We start from the raw sequence: 22,105 nt of genomic DNA, 5'->3' as shown, positions 1-22,105 counted from the left end.
GAGACTCTGGATATGTAGCCAAAAAAGCTTATATTAAGTACTGACCTGATAGTATTTCTGTATTTTCCGTACTAAAGCCCCTACTGAACTGTAGCGTATTGATGAATAAGGGATACAGCAGGAGCCAGAGCCATACTTTGTGTACTTGATCCCCCCTGTTAATCTAAGAGAAGAGACACAATACAAAAATTTGGAAGACTTTACTGTTTGAGAGTGTTTATTAGAATTAAGTCTGTATTCTGAAATATATTGCTGTAGTTCACTTATCCTTCTCAGTTGCCTTATCATTCTTTATGAATGAAAAGCTAAATCTCTGATTAGGCTACATTTGGGGGCAAAAAAAAAAAAGCATGCTTCATAATTACATATTATAAGACAAGAGTAAGCTCGGAAAGATTGCAGGATAACCTCTTAAAAACCTTATTTTCTATGTTTATATGAAGAAAGTGCTGTTTTTTCTTCATCTACATTCCTGTGTACTTAAAAAGTTAATCTGAAACTGTAATGCTATCTCCCTGTGAAGGCAAATGTATTTTTTTCTTTTCATGTAAGAGCTTTTAAAAGCATACTTTAAAAATTATTCTAGCCACTGTTTTCTCTTTTGCTAACATTTCAGAATGATCTTGGGCATTTTATAGATAGCTATAAACCAAGTAGAAAACATGCCAAATTACATTGTTTATTCCAGGTTGTTCCTCATTATTTTTTTGTGAGTGAGGAGGAAAAAACAGTCTGAATCTATTGAACCACTTACATGCACGCCAAAATCTTCTAGAGAATACTTGAAAATGGGAGGATTTGGGCTGCTCTCTGACTTCTTTCTTCAGTATTAACAGTAATTACATCTCTTCAGTGCATATGATTCAGTGCATTTCTAATGCAGTCTGATTTTTCTAAATAAAAAATTTTGAAAATAGGAAATAAATGTGGCTCAAGATGAGAAAATTGTTTACCCTCAAGGATGGTTGTTTCTTTCCTTCCAGTGTATGAATCATGTAGATTCTCTACTTCATTTTTGGTCCTTCCTTTCAACTATATTCCTAGACAGAATGCAGTTCTGTCCTTCATCCTTGCCTCTCCACCTTGCAAACCCTAGTTATGTCTTTCCTTGATTACTACATGCACCTCCACTCTCAAGTCGATGCCTGCAATTTTACTGAGTTTATTTACAATACTTGAGTACAATGCCTGATACATCTTTCTATAATATTTTGGTTGTTTTGTTCTCTTATATGACCCTCTTACATGAAGGCAAACAAAATAACATGAAGCCAAACAAAATAACACAGCAGGTAAATAAGGTGAGCTGAACTACACAGGGTTTGGAAAATTGGATTTATTTCGTTGTCATCTGCCTACCTTTAGGCAAGAATGGCAGATCTCTTTTTTCTCTACATTCATCAATGCTGTCTTCCATGTTGCCACAGTTGTGGTAAGCCACCACCACCTTCAAGATTTTTCTGGATTTGGGAATCTGTCCAACATAGGAACTCTAGTTAAACTGTTATTTAATACATGTTGTATCTTTGACACCCTGTTTATATGCAGAATCTGCTGCTTGATGTGACTTATAGCATCTACCCAACACAATCAGGACTGTGGAGGGTTGTTACCTTAGTCAGAATGGACTGCTTTATTGGTGGGCTTGAGTTGTGTCAAGGAGGTGTTTGGAAAGGGGAAGAATGAGTCCCCACTCCCTTGTTCCTCTTCCTCTCCAAGAGGCAAAAGTGGTGAAATGGGGTTTACTCAAACAGAACAAAAATTACTACGGCAAACAAACTCCCTAAAAAGGCTTCTAGAATGAGTGGAGAGTGAGGAACCACAGAGGCAAAGCAGCTTTGGATAGCAGAAGAGGGCTACGTAGCTTTGTGAGAGCAAGAGATGCAGTCTAACTGCAAGACTCATAGGTGAGCTAATCTGCAATAGAGTAAGAGGGCACCATGATCGTGAAGGTGGTCATCAGTTACAGGTAATGGAAAGGATTTTGGGCATCCTAGCAGACAGCTGTACAGTTTGTGCTTGATGGAGACCTAAATACAGCCTCTGTGTCTTAACGCTTCTTATAACTAGGTCTGGTGTTTCTAAGAGTGAGCGTGCCATGCCTGTGCTAGTGTATGGCAAATCCCTGTTTCCCTCTGAAAGTTTAGAGGAAGGTGCGGAAGAGGTTTTAAACCACTGTCAGATACTGTTACCCGTTCAGGCACAGGGCATCCAGCAGTGTTTGCAGCTACACAGGACAGCCTTTGCAAAACAAACCAGCACTTATTAGTCAGCTGGCATATGAGAACTGTTTGGTTTCTGAATGGAAAAGCAAAGCTTAAACATATGTCTGTGCTGGCAGCATAAATTACTTTCCTGCGCAAGTGTCCAGAATTCCTTTATTCCTTCTTTACGTTTCCAGCAGAGCTCTGAACTGGGAGTTCAGACACCAGGGTTCATGTTTTGTCCAAGTTTTAGTCAAGTCAGTTTGACATGTTCTTCTTTCCTTGGCTGCCAGTGGTCATAAGTCAATACTTGGAGTGATCATTCTTGTCTCACCCACGGTCATTCCATTCATATGTGGGCAGTTTTGGGGATTTCACTCAGTTCTTTTCCAGTCCCTTGTCCTGAAAATCCTGTAACCCTTTCAGTACCAGATGACAACAATACAAAGTGAGGGGTGAAACCATTACGGTTTTCTTTTAAAAAGTAGCTGCAGCAGTTTTCACCTATTTTGCAGTACTGTGTTTTAACGATAAACCATAGTAGTTACTATGCTTGTGTCAGTTAATGTAATTTGACAGATAAATGCCATGTAGTCCTACCAGCTTCAGCCTGGGTTACTTATGTACCGTGATGTACAGAATACTGAAAAGCTGAGTTAAAAGTTCTGCATTTTTTTCTAAGACTTCTAGCCAGGTTAAATTGAAAAGAGATGTGGAGAAGATACTGCAAAATTGTACTAACCTCGTTGTGACTGGTAAAAGGTGGGGTTTTTCTTGTTTTCATGGTTTATTCTCCACAGAGAATAGATAAATTTATAAAAATTGTGTTGAGTGGGACTGTTTCATGATACTGAATTACAAAAGGAAAAATCTTCACTGTAAATGTAATAAGATGGGGGGGTTTCCCTGTGTATTCATGATATAACTGGCACAAGTTTGTAATCTTCTTGAAGTGTAGTGGTCTTACTAAGCTGAGATAGCGTTCTTCTATGAGCAATGCAGCATCACTCATACAAACTGTTTCTTATTTACAGATTGATATTTTTATTGCCTCGTTATCCTTAGACAAGCAAGAAAGATTTCTGATCATTTCCGGATATGAATTGACAGTAGCAAGTCCTACATTAACACATTCTAATTTTTTTTCTTGTTTATTTCAAACTGGGGTTTGTATTTGGACAGCCATTTTGAAATGTTTCACTGTACATCAAAATAATAGGTCCTAATGGATTGCTTCCTGCTTGACTAGATAAAAGTATTTATTTAAAAAAAAAATTGTGCCTTAGCAAGTTTCAAAGAAACAGTAGAGCAAAATAAAGTAGATTTTCTGTTAATGAGTTTGCTTGATCACGCATTTATATTCTGTGTATGGTTTTATTATATATTAAATTCTGACAATAAGGTAGCTTTTCCTCTCCGAGGTCAGTAGTGTTCAGATTAATCAGGCTGACATTTCATGCCGGTGGGTCATGAACTGTTGATAATAGCATTAAATGGTGATTCACTTGCTGCGGGGAGCACAGCTCATTATCCAGTCACTATATTAAATCATCGCCACAAACAGCTAGAATCCTCTGTGTGTGTGCATGCACGCATCTGCACACATACACACACGAAAATTGGGGTGGGGTTCTCTATCGTGTAGCTCTCCATTTCTCCGTTTATAGCAATTGTTAAAGCTCTTTCCAGCATGCAAGGATTATGGACTTCTCTCAATTTGGGAGACTGGAAGAGTTCTCTTTGAAAAAATCTGTTCATGTACAAAACAGGACTATGTGGTTTATTTTGTACCTTCTCTCTGATAAAGGGGCATAATTTTAGTAGCCAGTTCCATGTTAGACAGAAGCGAAGAAAAATACATGTGCATAATTTCTAAAATGTTAGTGTTGGAAAAAGAACAAGATGCAAAATTAAAACCACTGAAATCTAAATTGCTTGTATTCATTGAGTATAGATTTTTATTTAATACTGTGTTTCAGGGACTTCTATATTAGTTTCAGATGTGCTACTTCCTGTTAAAAACATGCATACTTAAAAAAAAAAAAATTAGCCGCTGTCCCAGTGCAAGAAAAGTGTATCTATCATAATGGAAAATTTTAAAATAGAAGACTGTCTAAATAGCTTAACAGCAGATTAATTATGTTGAATGAGGGGAAATTCCACTCTCTAATGCTTAAAAGATTTTGCAGTTAAATGCAAATCTTACTTAAATTTAAGTTGCATTCTTTAAAAATGAAATGTGAATTCAGAGTATTGCAAGGCACGTGTTTAGCAATTAATATGAAATGTTGGGCTTTTTTCTCGTACCTGGAGCAGAGAATTGAGGAGTTTTCTCCTGCCCTGTCCTCTGCCCCCTCCATCTGAGCTAGTATAATTTGTTTTAGTGCAAAAGTGACTGTTGTTCAAAGGCAACACTTAGAGGCACTTCACTTTAAGATATGAAGGCTTACTTGAAGAATGAGCTTCTCAAGGTCTTTGTAACTGACACTGGAGAAGTGATTATTTATAAATATTAATTAGCATTAGAACTGTGTTAACCTTAGTATTAACTTAGAAACTGAGAAGCTGGGGTTTTTTTCACATATATGTACATTTTTATACTTTTATTTAAATGGTTACAGAAAAGGAAACCTTTTTCCAAAGTGGTTAGCACAGTATATACTTTAAGAGAAGTAAAAAAAAAAAAAAAAAAGGAATTATGAAGGGAAACATTCTAAATTCCTCAAATTGCCTTTTTTTTTTTTTTTTAGGGTTAAATAGCAGCTAAAACTGGCAAGAGAAACAAGATAACATGAAAAACCCGTGGGCCACTAGAGGTCACTGTTTGGTAATCAACTTCTAATGAACCAGAACTGTCAGGAAGGCCAATAAATTACACTGTAGATTTTTCTAATTATGAATTCCTATTTAATCATTCAATGACAAGTTAACTGTGGCAGCGGTTCTATGTACTTTGCATACACAGTTATGTTAATGTACTATTATATTTCTTAGGATGGAGGTCCTCCATCATTAGAGCAGTTCATTACCAAAGACTCTCTTATCTAATCATAATTACTGATTATGAGAAATAATTAACTTTGTTACCCTCTTAATTCTGTTCATAGGCAAAATGCACTCTTTTTCTTTTCTTTTTTTTTTTTTTAATGGAAGACCGGGGCAAATACTGACTTTAGATATCTTTACATTAAAGAAAAAAGGTTAATTTGGTTTTGTGCAAAATTGCTGAATTTGTAGTGTTGGAATAGTTACAATATACAAGTTGGAGTAGTCGGGAAAAAGGAATTACACGAATTATTTTATAGTGGATCTGCTTAAGTTGTCATTCAGTACAGTTAAATGTGAAAACATATTTTATTTAATGAAAATACAGCATTTGGAGTGTGTAAAGTTTCGTAAATTTAAACCATATGATTGCATATTTGCTCATCCTGAAACAATAAAAGTAATAATAAAAGTAGTATCTCTTTAAAAAAAATTTTTCCTACTAAACTTAGAATTAGTTCAAACATAAAGAAGTATGACTCTTAATTCAATTACAAGGTTTTGAACTCATTGGATAAAGTGGCATCAAGTATATTGAGAACACTGAGGAGTACATTGCATTTTAGGCTGGAGGGCAATGCTAAATCTAGTTCTCTGGAAGAGATGTACTATCTCTTTTGCAGAGGAGTAATAATAGAATTATGTGCGGAGGATCCCTAAACAGGAAATAGAACTGGGAAAGGCCTTATAACGAAGGGATTCCTTAAATGGAAGCTCTGTATCTTTCCAATTTAGGCTGCTTTTCTAGCAGTTGTTGTCATCTGGTATTATTATACTGCTTTGCGTTTTCAGTGCTGAACAAAAGCTTTGAGAATTAACTATGAATGTGCTGAAATTGGGCAGCAGAAAATGCTTTGTTACTTTATGGATGTAGAATTAGGCGTGCTTAAAAATATGCATATATTTTAAAGGAGAAGCTGAAAGATAGACTGTGTGGGCTGTTTACTGTATCCGGAGGCGAGATTCAGTGCCGAGGCGCTTGCAGGAAGGACAGACGTGTCTGAAGCCATGCACTTTGATGGTGGTTCAGATTCTCAAAAAAAATTCTTCGTCTCATACCACTGATTACACTTTGATGGACAAGGTTCAAAAGTTCATTCAAAAATATTCAATGCAGCTTTCGGTCCTATTAAGCATTTCTTTCGATTTCAGTTGGTAAAGCTGTATCAGTTGTCCTGTCATAGACTGTACCCAAAACAGGTAAAATTAAAACTCGCAGCTGGGCAACTCTCCAGCAGAAAATACTGGAGATTGATTTCTTTTTAAATTACCTGCCTGTTATTTCTTTCTGGCTATATGTTGCTATTTTATTTTTAAATTTTGCTAGATTTCTGCTATTAAAATACTAGATGCTTTTTAAATGTTGTGAATGTAAATATGCCCCTACTGCTTGGGATTGGCATATGGCATTACAACATCTTCAGCTCTTAGGTAAACCAGAAATACTTAGGAATAGGTATGCTGTGCTGTTCCACCTCGTTTTAATGCTTTCTGTCTTATTTTTCTGTGTTCACAATGTTTTTATTTTCTTAGGAAATGACTAATGAATGCATCAATAGAAATTTACCTGCATGACTTTAGGCTTCTGCAGCTGGCTTTCTAAGAAGCAAACCTTTTATTAAGAAGAACACTTGAACTCATACCTGTTGGGCAGTGAAGTTTAAACGGATACCTCGGTGTGGTTGTTTCTGGGTTTTTTAGCAATGTGCTTAATGCCTTCATTTTTCAGCAAAAAAACATGCTGCAGTGTTTTGTTGCTTTTGGCGGCCTATATGAGGGTAATATGATGAAGAAAATCATAAAGGACTAAAGTGTTTCAAGTATTTTGTTTTTGTAAAAGGGGATTAATATCTCATTACAATTGTACTCATACTGGAGAAATGTAAACAATAACATTAAAAATTCCTGGTTTATTTTTCCTTCAAAGGTTCTTGTTTTTCTGTTATTATAAAATGGTTTCAGCTATTATATATCTGTTCCACAATGCTGGCTAAACATACTTGCGTTTTGCTGTGGACTTGAGGTAGAATGCATGAGTATTGGATACTTTCCAAATAGGGACATTCAAGTCCAACTAGCAAAAACTGCAAATGTGGTGGCGTATGGCTGTTTTTTGTAGTTTATAGAGCTCAGCAAAGTTGGCCACACATCTGGTTTTGCTGGTCATGAATTTGCATGTATGTTGCTCAGTCAAAACTGAGGTAAGATGAAAAGCTGTGATGGCAAGGTGGATTGTTGGTGGGCTCTTGCTATCCCACACAAACGTTAAGCTTTTGAGGGTTTGATGTTGTTGTTCATTTTGGTATTGTCTCTGGATTCTAGTTAGAGCAGATAGAATAGCTCTTCTGGGATTTTACCTTCTCTTTTTCTAAAGGGACACTATAAATGTTCCATCTCTGGGCTTTTTCTCCTATGGCCCCATAGAGGTCTATTTTCTGGTTGCTGATCTTCTGCTTAGAGAGAAAGCTTCTGAAGAAAGTGGGGTTGTGATGACCTCAGTGGATGATAAATATGCAGCTCTGTCACCTTTCTGATGCCAGACAAAAATTATTCTTGTTTTTGCACTATGTGATTGAGATAAAGTTTTATTTCTAGGACTTAAACCTCATCCAGGCAAGATGGGAACTGTGATAGAGCCTGTCTGCTCTAAACTAATGGGTTAACACTGGCCCATGTAGTTGAGAAGCTGTATTTATGTTCATGTTTCATTTTTGAACTTCCCCTAAAAGAGCAGAAATTCAAACAGTAGTGCTGGGCAAGAAGATGATGAGTTATTTTCTTTGTTTCTCTTGTATTTGATATTTATCTTGTATTTGATGCTGTGCTTACTCAGAACCTAGCAATGGTTAACCAGATAGCTTAGTGCCATGCGCTTTACATTTGGACTGTCCTGAAGTCTTTGGTATCTATCCTTGAAACTTTGGTATCTTGGGTATATGGAATATACTGCTTCTATTCTTCACTGGCTGTCCAGCCTTCGTGCTAATGTTTAGATAAAAAATTAAATACTTGTTTTGAACTGTGCTAAGCTCTATGCAGTTAGTTTTACTGTCCACAACTGTAGATACTTGCAATTGTTGTTGTGAAGTTTTAATATTTCTGTATAGGTCTGCAGCCCCAAATGAGATTTAGACCATGTATCTAAATATTAGGGATGGGTAAAGGAGTAGCTAAGTCTGGTACTCCAGCAAGAACACCTAAGGGCTTTTTCTGTTGTGTAGGGCTTTTATGGTGAAGTATGGATCAAAGGGAGAGAATAGGAAAGATGACTGGCATGAACTACTCTTTTAAGATTTTTTTGATACAGTATTTTGGGTATTAAAAATAAGCAAATAATTTAACCAATCGTATTTTATTTTCTTTCTTATTGCAGTGGTGTTAACCTTTTTACTTGGTAACTTTTCAGGTGCTTTGATATTTCTCTTTGACATTACAATGACTAGAACTAAATGTAATGCTTTTAAAAATGCTACAGGCAGCAGAACAATCTCATCAGGCCTTTCAGTTTGTACTTCTATTGAAAAAGCTAAAGTATTTTCTGTGTGTATTTGTCTTTTGCAACTTATTTTCTTTGGCTAATTCTTTTGAAGGCATCAGTTGCTACTTAATACATCTCGTAAAATTTTCCTGGTGCATTCCGCTCATATTAAACTGCCTTAACAACAGCTTCTACTTAGTTTTTGCATGATTTATTGAGAGGGCATATTATTTTCTGTTTTGGCATCCTTTTATAATATATCTAAATCAGATTGAAGATTTTTATTCTGGCATCCATGGCCAAGTTCAAGTACTAATCCCTATACAATTCCACTCAGGGCTTCCTTTAAAAGCATAAAGCTTCTCATTTCCATTTTGCCTATGTTGTTTCATCAGTTCTTTATCCTTCCTCTGCACTATTTTCTACCTTCACATCCTGATGATGTTCACATAATTTTTTCTGTGCCCAAAAGGGATATCCTTTGCTACTATACCACACATATGAACCTATTGTTTATATACATGTATCCTCATGATTGATGTAAATCCCTAAGTGTGTTCTCCTTGAGACCCCTGAGAATCCTTGCGTGTACAGCAACACTTCTCAGGTTGGCATGTGGGACTGGAGAGTTTGGTAATGTCTTTTGTCTTCGGACAGCATCTAGCAAAATAGGGATCCAACGGTGACAGCAAGGGAAGTGCTAAAGAAAGGCTATTAAAGCAGTCTCTGACCGCATCTTCTACCTTCATGTTATTCTAGGAGGCAAAATCTGTTTAATTACTCCCTCTCATGCTGGGCTGCCCAGAACAGGTAGCATATTGCACACCTCTCTTGCATCTTTCTCTCAGTCTCTGCTACTGCTAGGAAAAGAGCTGCATGGAGCTTTAATGCTGATGCACACAGTCTGATCCACTCGTCTTCATTCTTGCCTGTGCTTGTAGGAAGGGGGTTAGAGGAGGAGGAGGGAATTATTATTCTGCTGCTGACACAGGGAGAATGAGAGTGGCTTGATGCAACAGAAGATTATGTTCCCTGAGGATAAACAAACAGAAGGAGATAAATTAGGAGAGAGGATAATCCTGTTAATATGTGCATTCCTTAATTCTGATTCAGTTTTTCAAAATGTATGATTTCACAGAGGTTAGGGATTTAATTAGTACCTGTAAACCACCTCTTAAAGTTTACCTTTTAGATAGTGGAGTAACGCTTTGAGTTGACATTTGAGATGCACAAATTTGCCCATGAACAGGAATTGTAGGTTGTGATATGAATATCATGTGAGGGAAAAATAATAATGTACACATCACTATCCCTTCTTCAATTAAAAAAAAACCCAAACTTTTGTTCTTCAGACTTCTTCACATTATTGTTTGTTAGGAAGTCAGAGCAGGTTATTCCTTGCAGTCTTCTGTTGCTTTTTCAGCAGAAGCTGGGCCATTGTGATATTTATCTGAATTCAAACAAGGCTAATTAAAAGAGCTGCTGACAGTTGTTGTGATCTGACTTTGACTGGAGCTTGATGGTCATTATGGGTAAATAATGAACCAGGTCTGCAAATGTAGCAGCTGCCAACTTGGGATAGAAGAGCAGCTATTGCGTCCAATTTAAGGATCTATCGACCGCTTCCCTTCTCCCTGCAGATCTTCTTCCTAGCAGAAAACTAATGTTTTCTACTGCTTTGTTTTGTGGTTTCAGCTATTTCTGATATAGTCTGTAATTTCCTCTTAAATATTTAACCTAGTCCATTATTAGCTTTCAGAGTTAACAACTTTTCCATTGGGCTTTCTTTGCATTTTTATTTTGTTTTGTTTTGTGGGTGGGTTTTTTTGCAGTTTGTTTTTATGTACAATGTAACTGCTTAAATAATGATGATAATGTGTATTTAATTTGCCTGTTGCTGCAGAATAAAAATCCACTAGGCTTTTTTTCTTTGTACAGCCATAATCTAACAAATTGTATAATTGGATTATGCTGTGAAAGAGATGCTTCTACTTCCTTAAGTGTGCTTTTGTCTGGAGTAGTACTGAGTACTCATATAAATCTTCAAAGCACTGACCTGAGCCTTCATTTCCATTTTTGTTCAAACATCACTAGTTTATGAGGTACGGTGATGCAAAGCTCTATTTATCAGAAGAGAGAAACAGCGATGACTTTCATTAAGGTGCACTTCCAAGTACGTTGTCGCTTCATCATGAGATTTGCCTTGTCCCATTAGCAAGCAGGAGCAGTGCATTAAAGGAAAAACAGCAAATTTTAATAATAGACTAATTCAACTTTCTTCTAGAATTCTTGCCATTATAAATGCAGTACAGGCATTTAAAAACCACCACAGAATTGGTATACACAAGAACTTAGCGCATCTACCTAGCGTTTGCTCAGCTGCCATTAGAAAAGGCAGCGTGCATTATGTAAAATGTACGAAGGCGCTTGTGCATAGTGCATAATGCGGCAGAACTAGGGATCTTGCTGGGAAGAAATGATCCCAAGCGTGCCCCTAAAAGACAAGCCTTGCTTTGAGATATAATGATGAAAAATTGCCCGTTTATTTGTGTCTTTGCATTTCAGCAAAAACGAAACTTTGACTCGTCGTCTGTGGCGCTGCCGCAGGGGTTTTGTGCATGTATGTGTGCGTCCGCGGGTGTTTCTGTTCTCGCTCTGGAAAGGCCAGCGATACGTTAACAAGGGGTTATGTTATGCTGGTTTATGTTAAACCAGATCACCCCCTAACATGTGCGGAGCCATTCATCTGTGTCACCAAAACCCAAGAGAACATCTGACATGGACTTTGAAACAGAAACAGTGATCACTTACAAATCAAACATGGCACACTCTAAACCGATTGTGCACGGCAATCTTTTCGAGAAAGGACAACTAATTGAACATGATAAAGTGTAAAGTTAATTAACACCCTTAAATTTGTTGATTACTTTCACGGGATTATATTGTTCGTTGAGGAGCAGCTTTCCATCCCAGCTGTCGCCTTTTTAGCGAATGTCGCTGGTAAACAATAGAGACACCATAACAAGTCGTAAATGGTCCCTGTGACAGCAGCCCCTTGTGAGGCTGCATCTGTAGAAAATGATTAGAACAATTGCATTTTAAAGACGGCTCACATTGCAGCCCGGTCCCATCGGCCCTCTTCTTTATCTCCGCTGATGGCAGACTGGTTAAAACATTTAAGTTCTTTTGAGCAAATTAAGTGATTTACTGTGTTTTAGTTATACGGCAGCAGAATAGCTTCGTAGGTCTAGCTTTGATGCTGATTTTTGTAATAGGGAGAAACACAAGCCCTTTGAGTGCTGGTGTGTTCTGGGTTGGTTTTTTTTCCTGAGACTGTTCTGTTTACTTGTTTCCTGGAAGTAGATTGAGGATGGCACATGTTGTCTATGAAGCAAGTAGAAAAAAATTGATACCCTGTTTATATTTTGTAAGATAACTAGTCTCCTCGTGGTTCTTTTAAATTTATAGTACGATTTAAAATATTCTGCTTTCACTTCCAGTGGGGATTTGTAGCTGATTTTGCGTATGCATGACTTTTAATTGGTTTTGGATTTATATATGTAGCAGAACAATAGTAACCTTTTCAGTTAATCTTTCCTTGTGTATCTTGGTTTAACTTTTTGTGAGTTGCAAAAGACAAAGTATTTTGTGTGAGCTGGCAGGTACTTAGAATGCTTAGTCCTTAAAAACACACACACACAAGATACACAGATGGAGGCTCTCAAGTTCAACCTATCTGAAAGAGAGCAAACATGACAAGAAACTGCTTGTTTGAGGCAACTGCAGTCGTTTATGCTGCATTTTTGCAAAAAATATTGGTATAAAGGACCAGTGTTCTCTTGCACTTCCCAAAGCATAACAGGGAAAGCCTCAACTCTTACACTTGAGGGTGCAACGTTGTAAAACAGGACAGAGGATTAAAATTCCAGCACTGTTTTCTTGTTTATTTTTTATCCAGTTTAGATCACAAAATTAGTTGTTAAAATTGCTTAATAGACTACATGTTGAACAGAAAAATGACAAAATAGATGGTTTTTTGCCTAAGCTTTTTAGTGTTGTAGCTCTCATCTCTAGCTTGTCCTTTGGAGTCTCTGGAGCAGCGACACTCACATTGTTTCAGTTTTTCCTCTCAACTTTGTGAGCAACAATTTTTTTTATCTGTGGGTGAAATGCAACAGTGGCTTAAATATTTTGGCACAGGGATATGCTTCGGTGCTCTTGTGTTTTCAGCAGTGTAACTGTTTTCCGCATTGCCGCTGTGACGGTGCTGTAATGTGTAGCCTTATAATCTCACTTCTTTTTAACTCATCTGCACGTTGGTCTTCTTACAGACACGTAATAAAACTGAAACCAAAAGCAAATACTTTCATGTAACATCTTTACATTAACGTCTTTTTTTCTAGCAAATTGTAGTCTTAAAAATAAGCAAACTGATTGAAACCAGGCAGCTTTAGTGACATAGCTATAGAGGTAAGACCTTTTTGTTGGGTTGGTTTGGGTTTTTTTTGAGCTGGAAACGTCAGTGGCAAATTACAAGACTTTTTCCAACATGTTAAATACTGTTGTAAAAAGAACAGAATAGTGAATATGGAAGGGCCAGGTGGCTACTGAACTAGGCTGCCTGGCCTGAAAGCTAAAACTTGAGGTCATCTCCAAACTGTCCCAGGATAGCTGTGACCAGTTGCTGTTGTCATATGAGGGCTCCTGAGCCTCCATCCACATTTTCATCTGAAATGTTGAACTCCAGAACCACTCTGCATCAGGTTCAGTGGGCAATCCATTGGCGATCAAAGTGAGGAGCACGTGGATTGAACTAATCCTTGCCCCACAAGTAACTCAGGCAGATGCAACAGGATGCTTTGAAGAGCAGTTTTTTACATGCCTCTTCTGATAAAAGAAATTAATTTTCCAGATCTTAGTCCAAAACCTTCTAGTACCCGAGTGGGAAACCCATCTCCAAGAGGGTATACCATACTGCAATGCTACTTTATAACTTCTCACCATGCTTTTTCCCAGATGCAGTTTTTTGCATGCCCCCTCACTAGCTAGATCTCTTATCATGTTTATCTGCAAACTTGTTCCTGCCAGTTTATATCTCTGGGAAAAAACTCTGATGGTATTATGACCTACTGACTTGGAGTTGAGCTACTCAGTGGGATCTGCTGGTGTGACCTCCTTAAAGGATTATGCACACAGGTGTAGGGGGATCCAGTAGTCTTGCTATGCAGCAGAGGAAGTCTTACACATGCTAATCACAAATACAGTTTCTCAGAAAACCATTCCCTGAAGACGAGAAGAGGCTTTCTGTGTTTTAGAAAGAATAAATAGATTCTGAAGGACTTTTGACCCTAATCAGCAGTGGTACATAAAGCGCTATCTTAGGTAGTAAGAGATCTTTAAAAAAATCAAAAGATGAAAAATAATCATTAGCTTTTTCAAATTACATTAGCTGCTCTGGTTTCTCCGTTGCGCTTTTTAGTGTCAGAAGCTGGTAATACTTTACTGGCTTGTGTTGTTGGTGTGGAATCTGTGATTGTGAAATAAAGCTGTGCATTCTTGTCTAACGATTTTTTATTTCTATTTTTAGCTGAAGTTACAGTTCTTGTACTCCTAGACTCCCTGCCAATTTTTTTTAAATTGCCAGCATTATAAATTTGCTGTGTTGCTTATTTAATTCTGATAAAATAGCTGATAGTTGGCAAGGACCCTAGATGATAAAATTTACCATGAAGTAAACAGATTTTTGTTTTTAAAAAGATAATTTTCCGAGCCTTCTGCATTATACAACAAATTGTTCTTTTTTTCTACTTAACTAATTTATTTTTTCTACTTGAAATGTAAGTGTTTGAACAAGTGAGAGAGTGCAGCTGTCAGAAGATTAACCAGCTGAAAACTATTGTCAGCATTAATTTTGCTCTAATAAATGACTCTCTGAAGCTATTTAGCAGCCTGTAATCTAGATACAAGGCTATTGACCTATGATGGATAGTACTGGGTTTTGTTTGTAAGCTTTGACTTAAATTGTCTACTTAATTTGCTGCAGGTCAGATCACAGGATTAGTGGTAAAGGCCATTATGTGGTTTGAATAAAAATAGCTAGAGGAATGGAATGAAAATCATTGTGTTTATTAATGTAGCAATCTTTGTGGTCATGTACATAGTAAACTGGTAGCCAACAAGATGACAATGACCTATTTGTGTTAGCTCTAAATCTAGGTTTTGGTCTTAGCACAGTTCCTGTGAGTTGCCCAGGAGGAGCTGTTCAAGTGAGATTAAGGATTGGCTGCAAACAGGGACTCTCCACCTGAACAGGAAGGTCTTCACTGCTGTAGATATTTCAGCACCTCTACAGTGTTGTATATATAGACTCTTTTTTTTTTTTTTTTTTAAAGCTGTGGGTCTGACTGAGTTGTTCTGGTAGCTCCAGTTCTGGACTCACCAGTACAAGAAGGGTACAGATCTACTGGAGTGAGTCCAACTAAGGGACGTGAACATGATGAAGGGACTGGAGCATCTTTCACATGAGGAGAGATGAGAAAGCTGAGACTGTTTAGCATGAAGAGAAGGCTCAGGGGGGATCTTATCAATGTGTATAAAAACCTGATGGGAGAGAATGAAGAAGAGAGAGCCTTTTCTCAGTAGTGCCCAGTGACAGGACAGGAGGCAATGGGCACAACTTAAAACACATGGAATTCCATCAGAAATGGAAGAAAACACTTTTTTACTGTAAGGGTGGTCAAACACTGGAAGAGGTTGCCTAGAGAGGCTGTGGAGTCTCCATCCTTGGAGATACTCCAAAGCCGACTGGACACGGTCCTGGGCAACCTCCTCCAGCTGACCTTGCTTGAGCAGGGGAGGTTGAACTACATGATCTTGAGAGGTCCCCTCCAACCCCAGCAATCCTGTGATTCTAGGTTGTCATATAGGGTGAGCAGCTACTTCATCAGTGGGAGCCTCTTTGCTCTACTCTGTTGCCTATTTTCACATAATTGGTAGGTTTTTACTATTTTTGAGATCTTGATCTATCAAATTTGTCTGAAAGTCTACAGTGGCTTCAAAAGATAGTGCATGTTGGAAGGCAGGATGGGGGAAATAAATGCTGGACAGATACAGAAAGGGGCATTTGTAGACATAGTTGCACAGAGACGGTGCGTCCATTGAAATTTTTATAGGAAAGCAAACAGAAATTCTTCAAATTCTTCAGTGTGAGGAGCTGCAGTGTAACTATCCTTGATGTGAGAAAGGAAGTCCAATACTGACCACTTTGTTCTTTAGCTGTGGTACAGCACTTACTTGGACTTAAGGCTTTAAGTTGAGAGAAGCTCTGATTAGCCTGCTGTGGTTGCCCACTTTATCTGAACTTTTTGTGCACAAACTTGGTTGCCATGGTGGCTTAGATGTGACCTTATTTTTTTCTCTTTTCATTGTTTTTTTTTTTTTTGCATAATTTAATTTATTAACAGGGAACAAGGAAAACAGAAATGTCCTGTTTAAATGGGATATATTTCTAACAGAATAACTTTTTTGCTATTTGAGGTTGTTAGATTGTATTGTTTGTTTTTTTGAAAAGCTCTGTCTTCAACTGGTAAGCTTTTTAAGAGTGCATTTTCATTTGTTGATGCACAACATCTAGCTCATTGAAGGTAGTTCCAGTTACACTTTGGAAACTATTTCAATAGAAACATTTGTTAATGTTTATTACGGTAGCTAGTTGGTGACAAAGAACTGTGAATCATAGCTGGAGAGCAACCTGACTTACTGTAGAAACAAAATGGTCTGCCACATGGAGGAGGAACAAACTGCTTCACTTGGACATTCTGTTTGTAAGAACACTGTACCTTGTTGAGCATGTTTGATTTGAAAGTAGGTCGTTACCTGCAGCTGTACATCCTAACAGGCCGAAGTTTGATGCATAGCACAGAAAATTTACAGTGGCTATGCTTCTTGCTGAAGTGAAAAATAGTGAGGAAGCTTATGTGTTCATCAGTTTGGGCAAATTTTCCTTGCAGTTCTACCCATTAAATGTCGGGAATGAGGAGGTTAAGGATGTATCAGTAATTCATATTAGAATTAGACTTCTTTTAAGGAATAGAATATTTCATGGAGGTGATAACTATCACATGAAAAAATTGCTGGTTTTGTGCTTAGGAATTGTATAATCAAAGAACTATGGTGTATGCTTACTGACGTGTGGTAAAGACAGGACAAACTTATAGGACTAAAACTGGGAATAGTGTGTTTGTGTGTGTGAATTATTTTTACATTGTTTTTTACATACTTCTTTACATCATTGTATATGTGTTAAGTTTATGTGTAGGAAACTAACTCAAAGTTTCTCAAATTAAGTAGAATTTTTGCTTCAGATTAGGAACATCATAAACTGCTGAGCTTCAGAAGGCTTGGTTTTCTATGCCTGTGTCTTTTAGATGTTCAATTACATGAAAATCAGGAAGCATTGATAAAAATTAGCCTAGGTTTGGAAAAGCTGATAAAAGCAGAGTTAACTTTGAGCAATGATTTGTCAATAGTTGTATGCAAAGAGTAGTCTGACAAAACAGAAGTTTTCTTTAGTAATTCGGATACAGTAAATTTTGTGGGGTGCAAAGTTGCAGGAAGGGTTGATTGTTTCTTCATATGAAACTATAAAGAGTGACATTGCAAGTTTTCTGTAAGTCTTGTGAATTGTTTATCTGCCAGTATGCCTGAAAGATAAGCTGGCTTTATCTTCATCAAATGTTTGAGAATTAAGATCTCTGGTCCTGTAAGTACTGGGACTACAGGCTTACTTTGAGAGGTTCATCATAAGTATTAGGCGCATAAATTTTACATCGTCAGACCCTTACTGGTAAGATAGGCTACTTAAGGTTTTTTTTAATGTTTATATTAAATCCAGTGTTGTCTTGTTTCAGGTGTTGGAGCTGCTCGAGCTGGAAACCTTACTTTCATGGTTGGTGGAGTGGAACAAGAATTTGATGCTGCCAAAGAGTTGCTGACATGCATGGGTTCTAATGTGGTCTACTGTGGAGAGGTTGGAACCGGACAGGTAGTGCTTCCTGAAAGATTACTAGTTATCTCAGTCTTTTATTTTTGTTGCTTTGCTTTTTCTTTAATGAAACGTACTCTTTTATTTCAGAACTAAATGCATGATAATATGTCTTTTTGTTTGTTGTCTTCAACCGTGTGTTTATAAAATAACCTCATGGCACTCTTCTCCAGCATGCTGTATAGCTTAGCACCAAAACATCTGACCTGGTGCTTCTCCACATTGGCTTGTTGATATTATACTTCTTAGAGGGCACAGATTTTAATTTTGTTTCTTCTAAATGTAGATTTACTGAATGTTCTGAAGGACAAAGAGCTTCTACGTGCCACATATAGTAACTGAGCTACTGTACTAAGAAAAAGATGTATTTCCTAGTCTCTGAAGGAACTATGGGGCAGCTTTCATTGACTTTATACTATTGTAGATCTGTGCTTACTTATGCTACCTTTAGGAGAGAGCTGTCAGAACATATTTGATCACAGCATCCCAGACCTAGTTAAAGAAGATTCAAAAATGTTAGATCTATGAAAATGCAGAAACTAATTGACTGTTTAACTTACTTTCAGGCTGCAAAGATCTGCAACAACATGCTCTTGGCCATCAGTATGATTGGAACAGCTGAGGCTATGAATCTTGGAATCAGGTTTGTTTGATTTTTGTATTGGATTGAAGCATTTTTCCTGTGTTAACAGTTTGTGTGTTTTACAGTTGACTTTCACTGAGATGATGATTCGATGACATAGATAAACTTTTGCCAGAAGTTCTTATAAAGCCATTAACGTGCTAAAGGGATTATTTAACTAAAGTAGGGCTCTTCAGAACAGGAATATTCTCTTGTATTGGTTGTATAGGTTGTTGCATTCTGCATCTGAAGTTAAGAGTTTATTTTTTCTGCTGTAGTGCAATTTACAATATTGTTTGTCTTGCATTATAAACATGCAGAGGTAATGTAGGGGTAACTTTTTGTTTGTATTCTAGGCTAATGTATGGTCTTTTCAGAGTATTATACTCCCATATGGCTCTTGTTGGCTTTGTTTACTTTGTTAAATTGTTCCCAAATATATTGTAAAGTAAAACTTCTAGTGCAGTGTGTATATCAAATTAAGATCAAAGCATAAAACAGAACATCTACCTTTCTGTTCAACTTTACCGCCACAGTTTGTCCTAATTGCCAAAACCCTGCTTTGTCAAAAAGCTGGATTATGCTGCACTGCACACTTGTCAATGCTAAGAGTACCATTTCTTTTCCAGCAGGTAATACATCTGACTTGTAAGTGGCAGCATATTCAAACAAAATTATTTTTCCTTTCCAATTGTAACCTATTTATTTTGCTGTGGTCTTTGAGATTTTGTTCTGTTTTCCAATAGAGTGCATGCAAGTAACAGTTCAGTATCACAGCATTTGAACCTTTCATAAATTCTTTCTGCCAGATCTAAATCACCTGCAAATTTATAGACAGAGAAGTCCTGCATTTGAAAATATTATCTTGCAATTGTGTATCTTTTAAGGGCTCTTCACGAATTATTTATCTGCACAGTTGTATCCTTAAAATTGGCCTGCTAAAACTGCAGATATTATAGATACTTATCAACTGGGCTTTAGACCGTGTGTTCGTGTGGATTTGATACACTATAAAAACAGCAAGAGGGCATCAAATGCTTAAATAAATAGAAAAGAACGCCTACATGTGCACACATACACGAGGCAATGTAATGGATTCACATTTCCTCTTAATTACCATATCAAGATGCAGTTGTTTTATTGAATTGCCCTTGTCTCAGATGTTAGACTATCTTGACCTATTAAGTTGTCATGTTGTAATTGAGATAAAAGAGGAATTTGCTTTGCATCAGTGCTAATTGGTTTATCAATATCCTGTACCATTTACATTTTAAAATTGGGAGTCTGTAAGATACTGAAGCATGTCTGCATCAAGCCATAATAAAAACAGTAGCATTGTTTACAACTATTGTAATCTAGTGTAGTGTAAAGCTTTCATCAGGTTCTGTTTTAAGTCATGGTTCACTTAATAAAGCATATGCAACTGATTTTTCATTATATTTTTATCTACATTTGTAGGAATGATTAGAGTTAAAATTGGAGATAAAATAAAATAAAGAGGTTTGGAAGACAGATATTCTGGGCATGTAAGCCCTGTGCAGAATGTGTTGATGTCTGCAGTCACTGTAGCTTGAAGGTGTTTAGAATTTTCATTTTTTGTTTTGTCCTTTTCCAGTTTAAATTTTGGCTGAATTTGTATTCAGCATTTGTAAGCAAAAATACAGTGTGAAGGTGGCAATATACAAACCTTCCTACTGTACAATCATGGTAATCAAGAAGGAGCTGTATTTATTGTAGAAGAAACATGCTGATTGTAACCCAAATTATACAAAGAGCAGAATCTCATTTAGTCTGAAACTGCATGACGTTTAAGACAGAGGCAGTAATTTAAAACCTTGTGAAATAATTTAGAACCCTCACATTGATTTTAATGTGCTGTGATTTAAATCCTGGAGAAGGTGACTTCCGCTTATAGCTAGAATAACAGCTTTCCACTTTTGGTGTGTACATATTTCTAATGTATAAGTTAACAGTTGTAATTCTAATTATTAGAAGTTTTCCTATATTAATAAATTGATTAGAATTTTTTTCCGAGTCTAAAACTCGGAGCATAGTGTGGCTGCCTAGTCTGGAGAGAGTAGAAAGCTGAACTTGATTTATTAGATTGATGCATATCTGGTGAAGAACATCTGACTCTGATCTAATAATGGTAAAGGACACTGGAAATCTAAAAAAATCGTAATAAGAATTGTAGAGCTTAGACATGTTCTTAACTTTTAGATAGAATATAAAATATCTTCATGTCATGCATTGTGTATATCTGCTACATCACTTAAATGTTGAGTTTTAGAGATTTTGGATAATTAATTACTCAAAATATTGCTGACTGAACTAGATTTAACTAGGAAGTTGTATTATAGCACCTTCTAGAAACCAATATATACTCTGAGCTTCAGTCTTCAAAACAGTGTGGTATTAATTCTATTAATAAACCACTTCTTCTCTAATGTTTTCATAAACCATGTGGCCTAAATTTTCATTTTCTGAAGCAGACTTACTGTTTTATTCATTTCAGATTTTAAAATTACGTCTGCTATTGTTTTATTTGTTTTGGAAAAAATCTATAATTTCAAATACAAACTTCAACATAAGTAGCAAATAGAATGTGGTGGTGAGGAAGGAGAACTGACATTAATGAGCAAAAATTCCACAATAAACTCCCAGAAAAATAGGCAATATTGCTATATAATTTCTGCATTTGTATTCCACTTCCTTTTCTACTTTACTCTAACATCATCTTTATTTACTAATCATCTTCATTTACTAATGAAGTAATGTTCTGACCACTGAAATGCTTGTTTAGTTATGTTTTGTTTTTTCCATTAATTTCCTGATGGAAACATTTATGAATGTTGCTATTAAAAGTTAGACGGTGTGGCAGACATTTTGGAAATGAATTCACATTGTCATTTGTATTTTCTTTTTTTCCAGCATGATAGTGCAACTTGTCAGTAGAAAAATCTTAAGTAGGTTTTGCTATATGGTTTTGTGGATAATGTGCATGTTGCAAAATACTGTAGTGACTTACTATGTCAAACCAACACAAAGAGTACACGTGAACTTCACAAATAAGAAATAAAAACATTAAGCGATACTGTCCACAGCCAAAGACTGTTTTTCTTTTTGCTGATCATCTCAGTGTCAGTAACTTTCTTTTACTGAGCCCTGAGTTCCAGTGAAACAATGTCTGATACTAGGAAAATAAAGCTTGGAAATGAAATATTGCTGATACCTGGTTTGTGTTTAGGTCAGATGGACGTTGCTGCCTGTCATGGAGTTTGCGGTCCCTTCAGAAACTGCTTGCACAGACTAAGGGAAGGGCTTATGTGGTGACAGAAGACAGGGCAAGATTGTTGAATATGGTTGCGATGTAAGGGACCAGGAGAACAATAAGGGCTCCATGGCAATAACCTCACTGCAAAATCACATTTGTACTTCCAACAGCAGAGAAAGTCATCTCTATGAGGAGGAACTGCAGTGGCACCCAGATTTATGCCAAAAACTGCAAATACAGCCCTTTCCTAAGCAATTTCACTTCAGATACGTAAAATGAAAAGACGGTAAAAGAACTTGGCCCTCTGATGCTGAGTTTAAATGTAGTTTCAGTGTCTAGGTCTGGTTTCTGTGAGCACCCCTGGGCTGTAGGTGGAAGACATCAGCAGAAATGGGAGCCAACAGCGTGGAGAGGAGCCTATGCTGCAGGCTGAGGGATG

At 36.9% G+C, this 22,105-nt stretch overlaps 1 protein-coding gene across 1 annotated transcript in view; it reads left to right on the top strand.

Annotated features, from left to right (window-relative positions):
• The window catches only part of HIBADH (3-hydroxyisobutyrate dehydrogenase), a 76,818-nt gene that overhangs the window by 44,993 nt on the left and 9,720 nt on the right, over window positions 1–22,105 (top strand). Inside the window, exons 4-5 of the mRNA XM_009694750.1 lie at window positions 17,637–17,770; window positions 18,337–18,413. Coding sequence (XP_009693052.1) covers window positions 17,637–17,770; window positions 18,337–18,413 — 211 coding nt within the window. The remainder of the gene's footprint in view (window positions 1–17,636; window positions 17,771–18,336; window positions 18,414–22,105) is intronic.

Source organism: Cariama cristata, unplaced genomic scaffold (genome assembly GCF_000690535.1).
Source record: "Cariama cristata isolate BGI_N322 unplaced genomic scaffold, ASM69053v1 scaffold17942, whole genome shotgun sequence".
Classification (NCBI taxonomy): Eukaryota; Metazoa; Chordata; class Aves; order Cariamiformes; family Cariamidae; genus Cariama; species Cariama cristata.
Note: the sequence above shows the minus strand (reverse complement) of the source record. Positions and strands in the feature narration are given on the sequence as shown.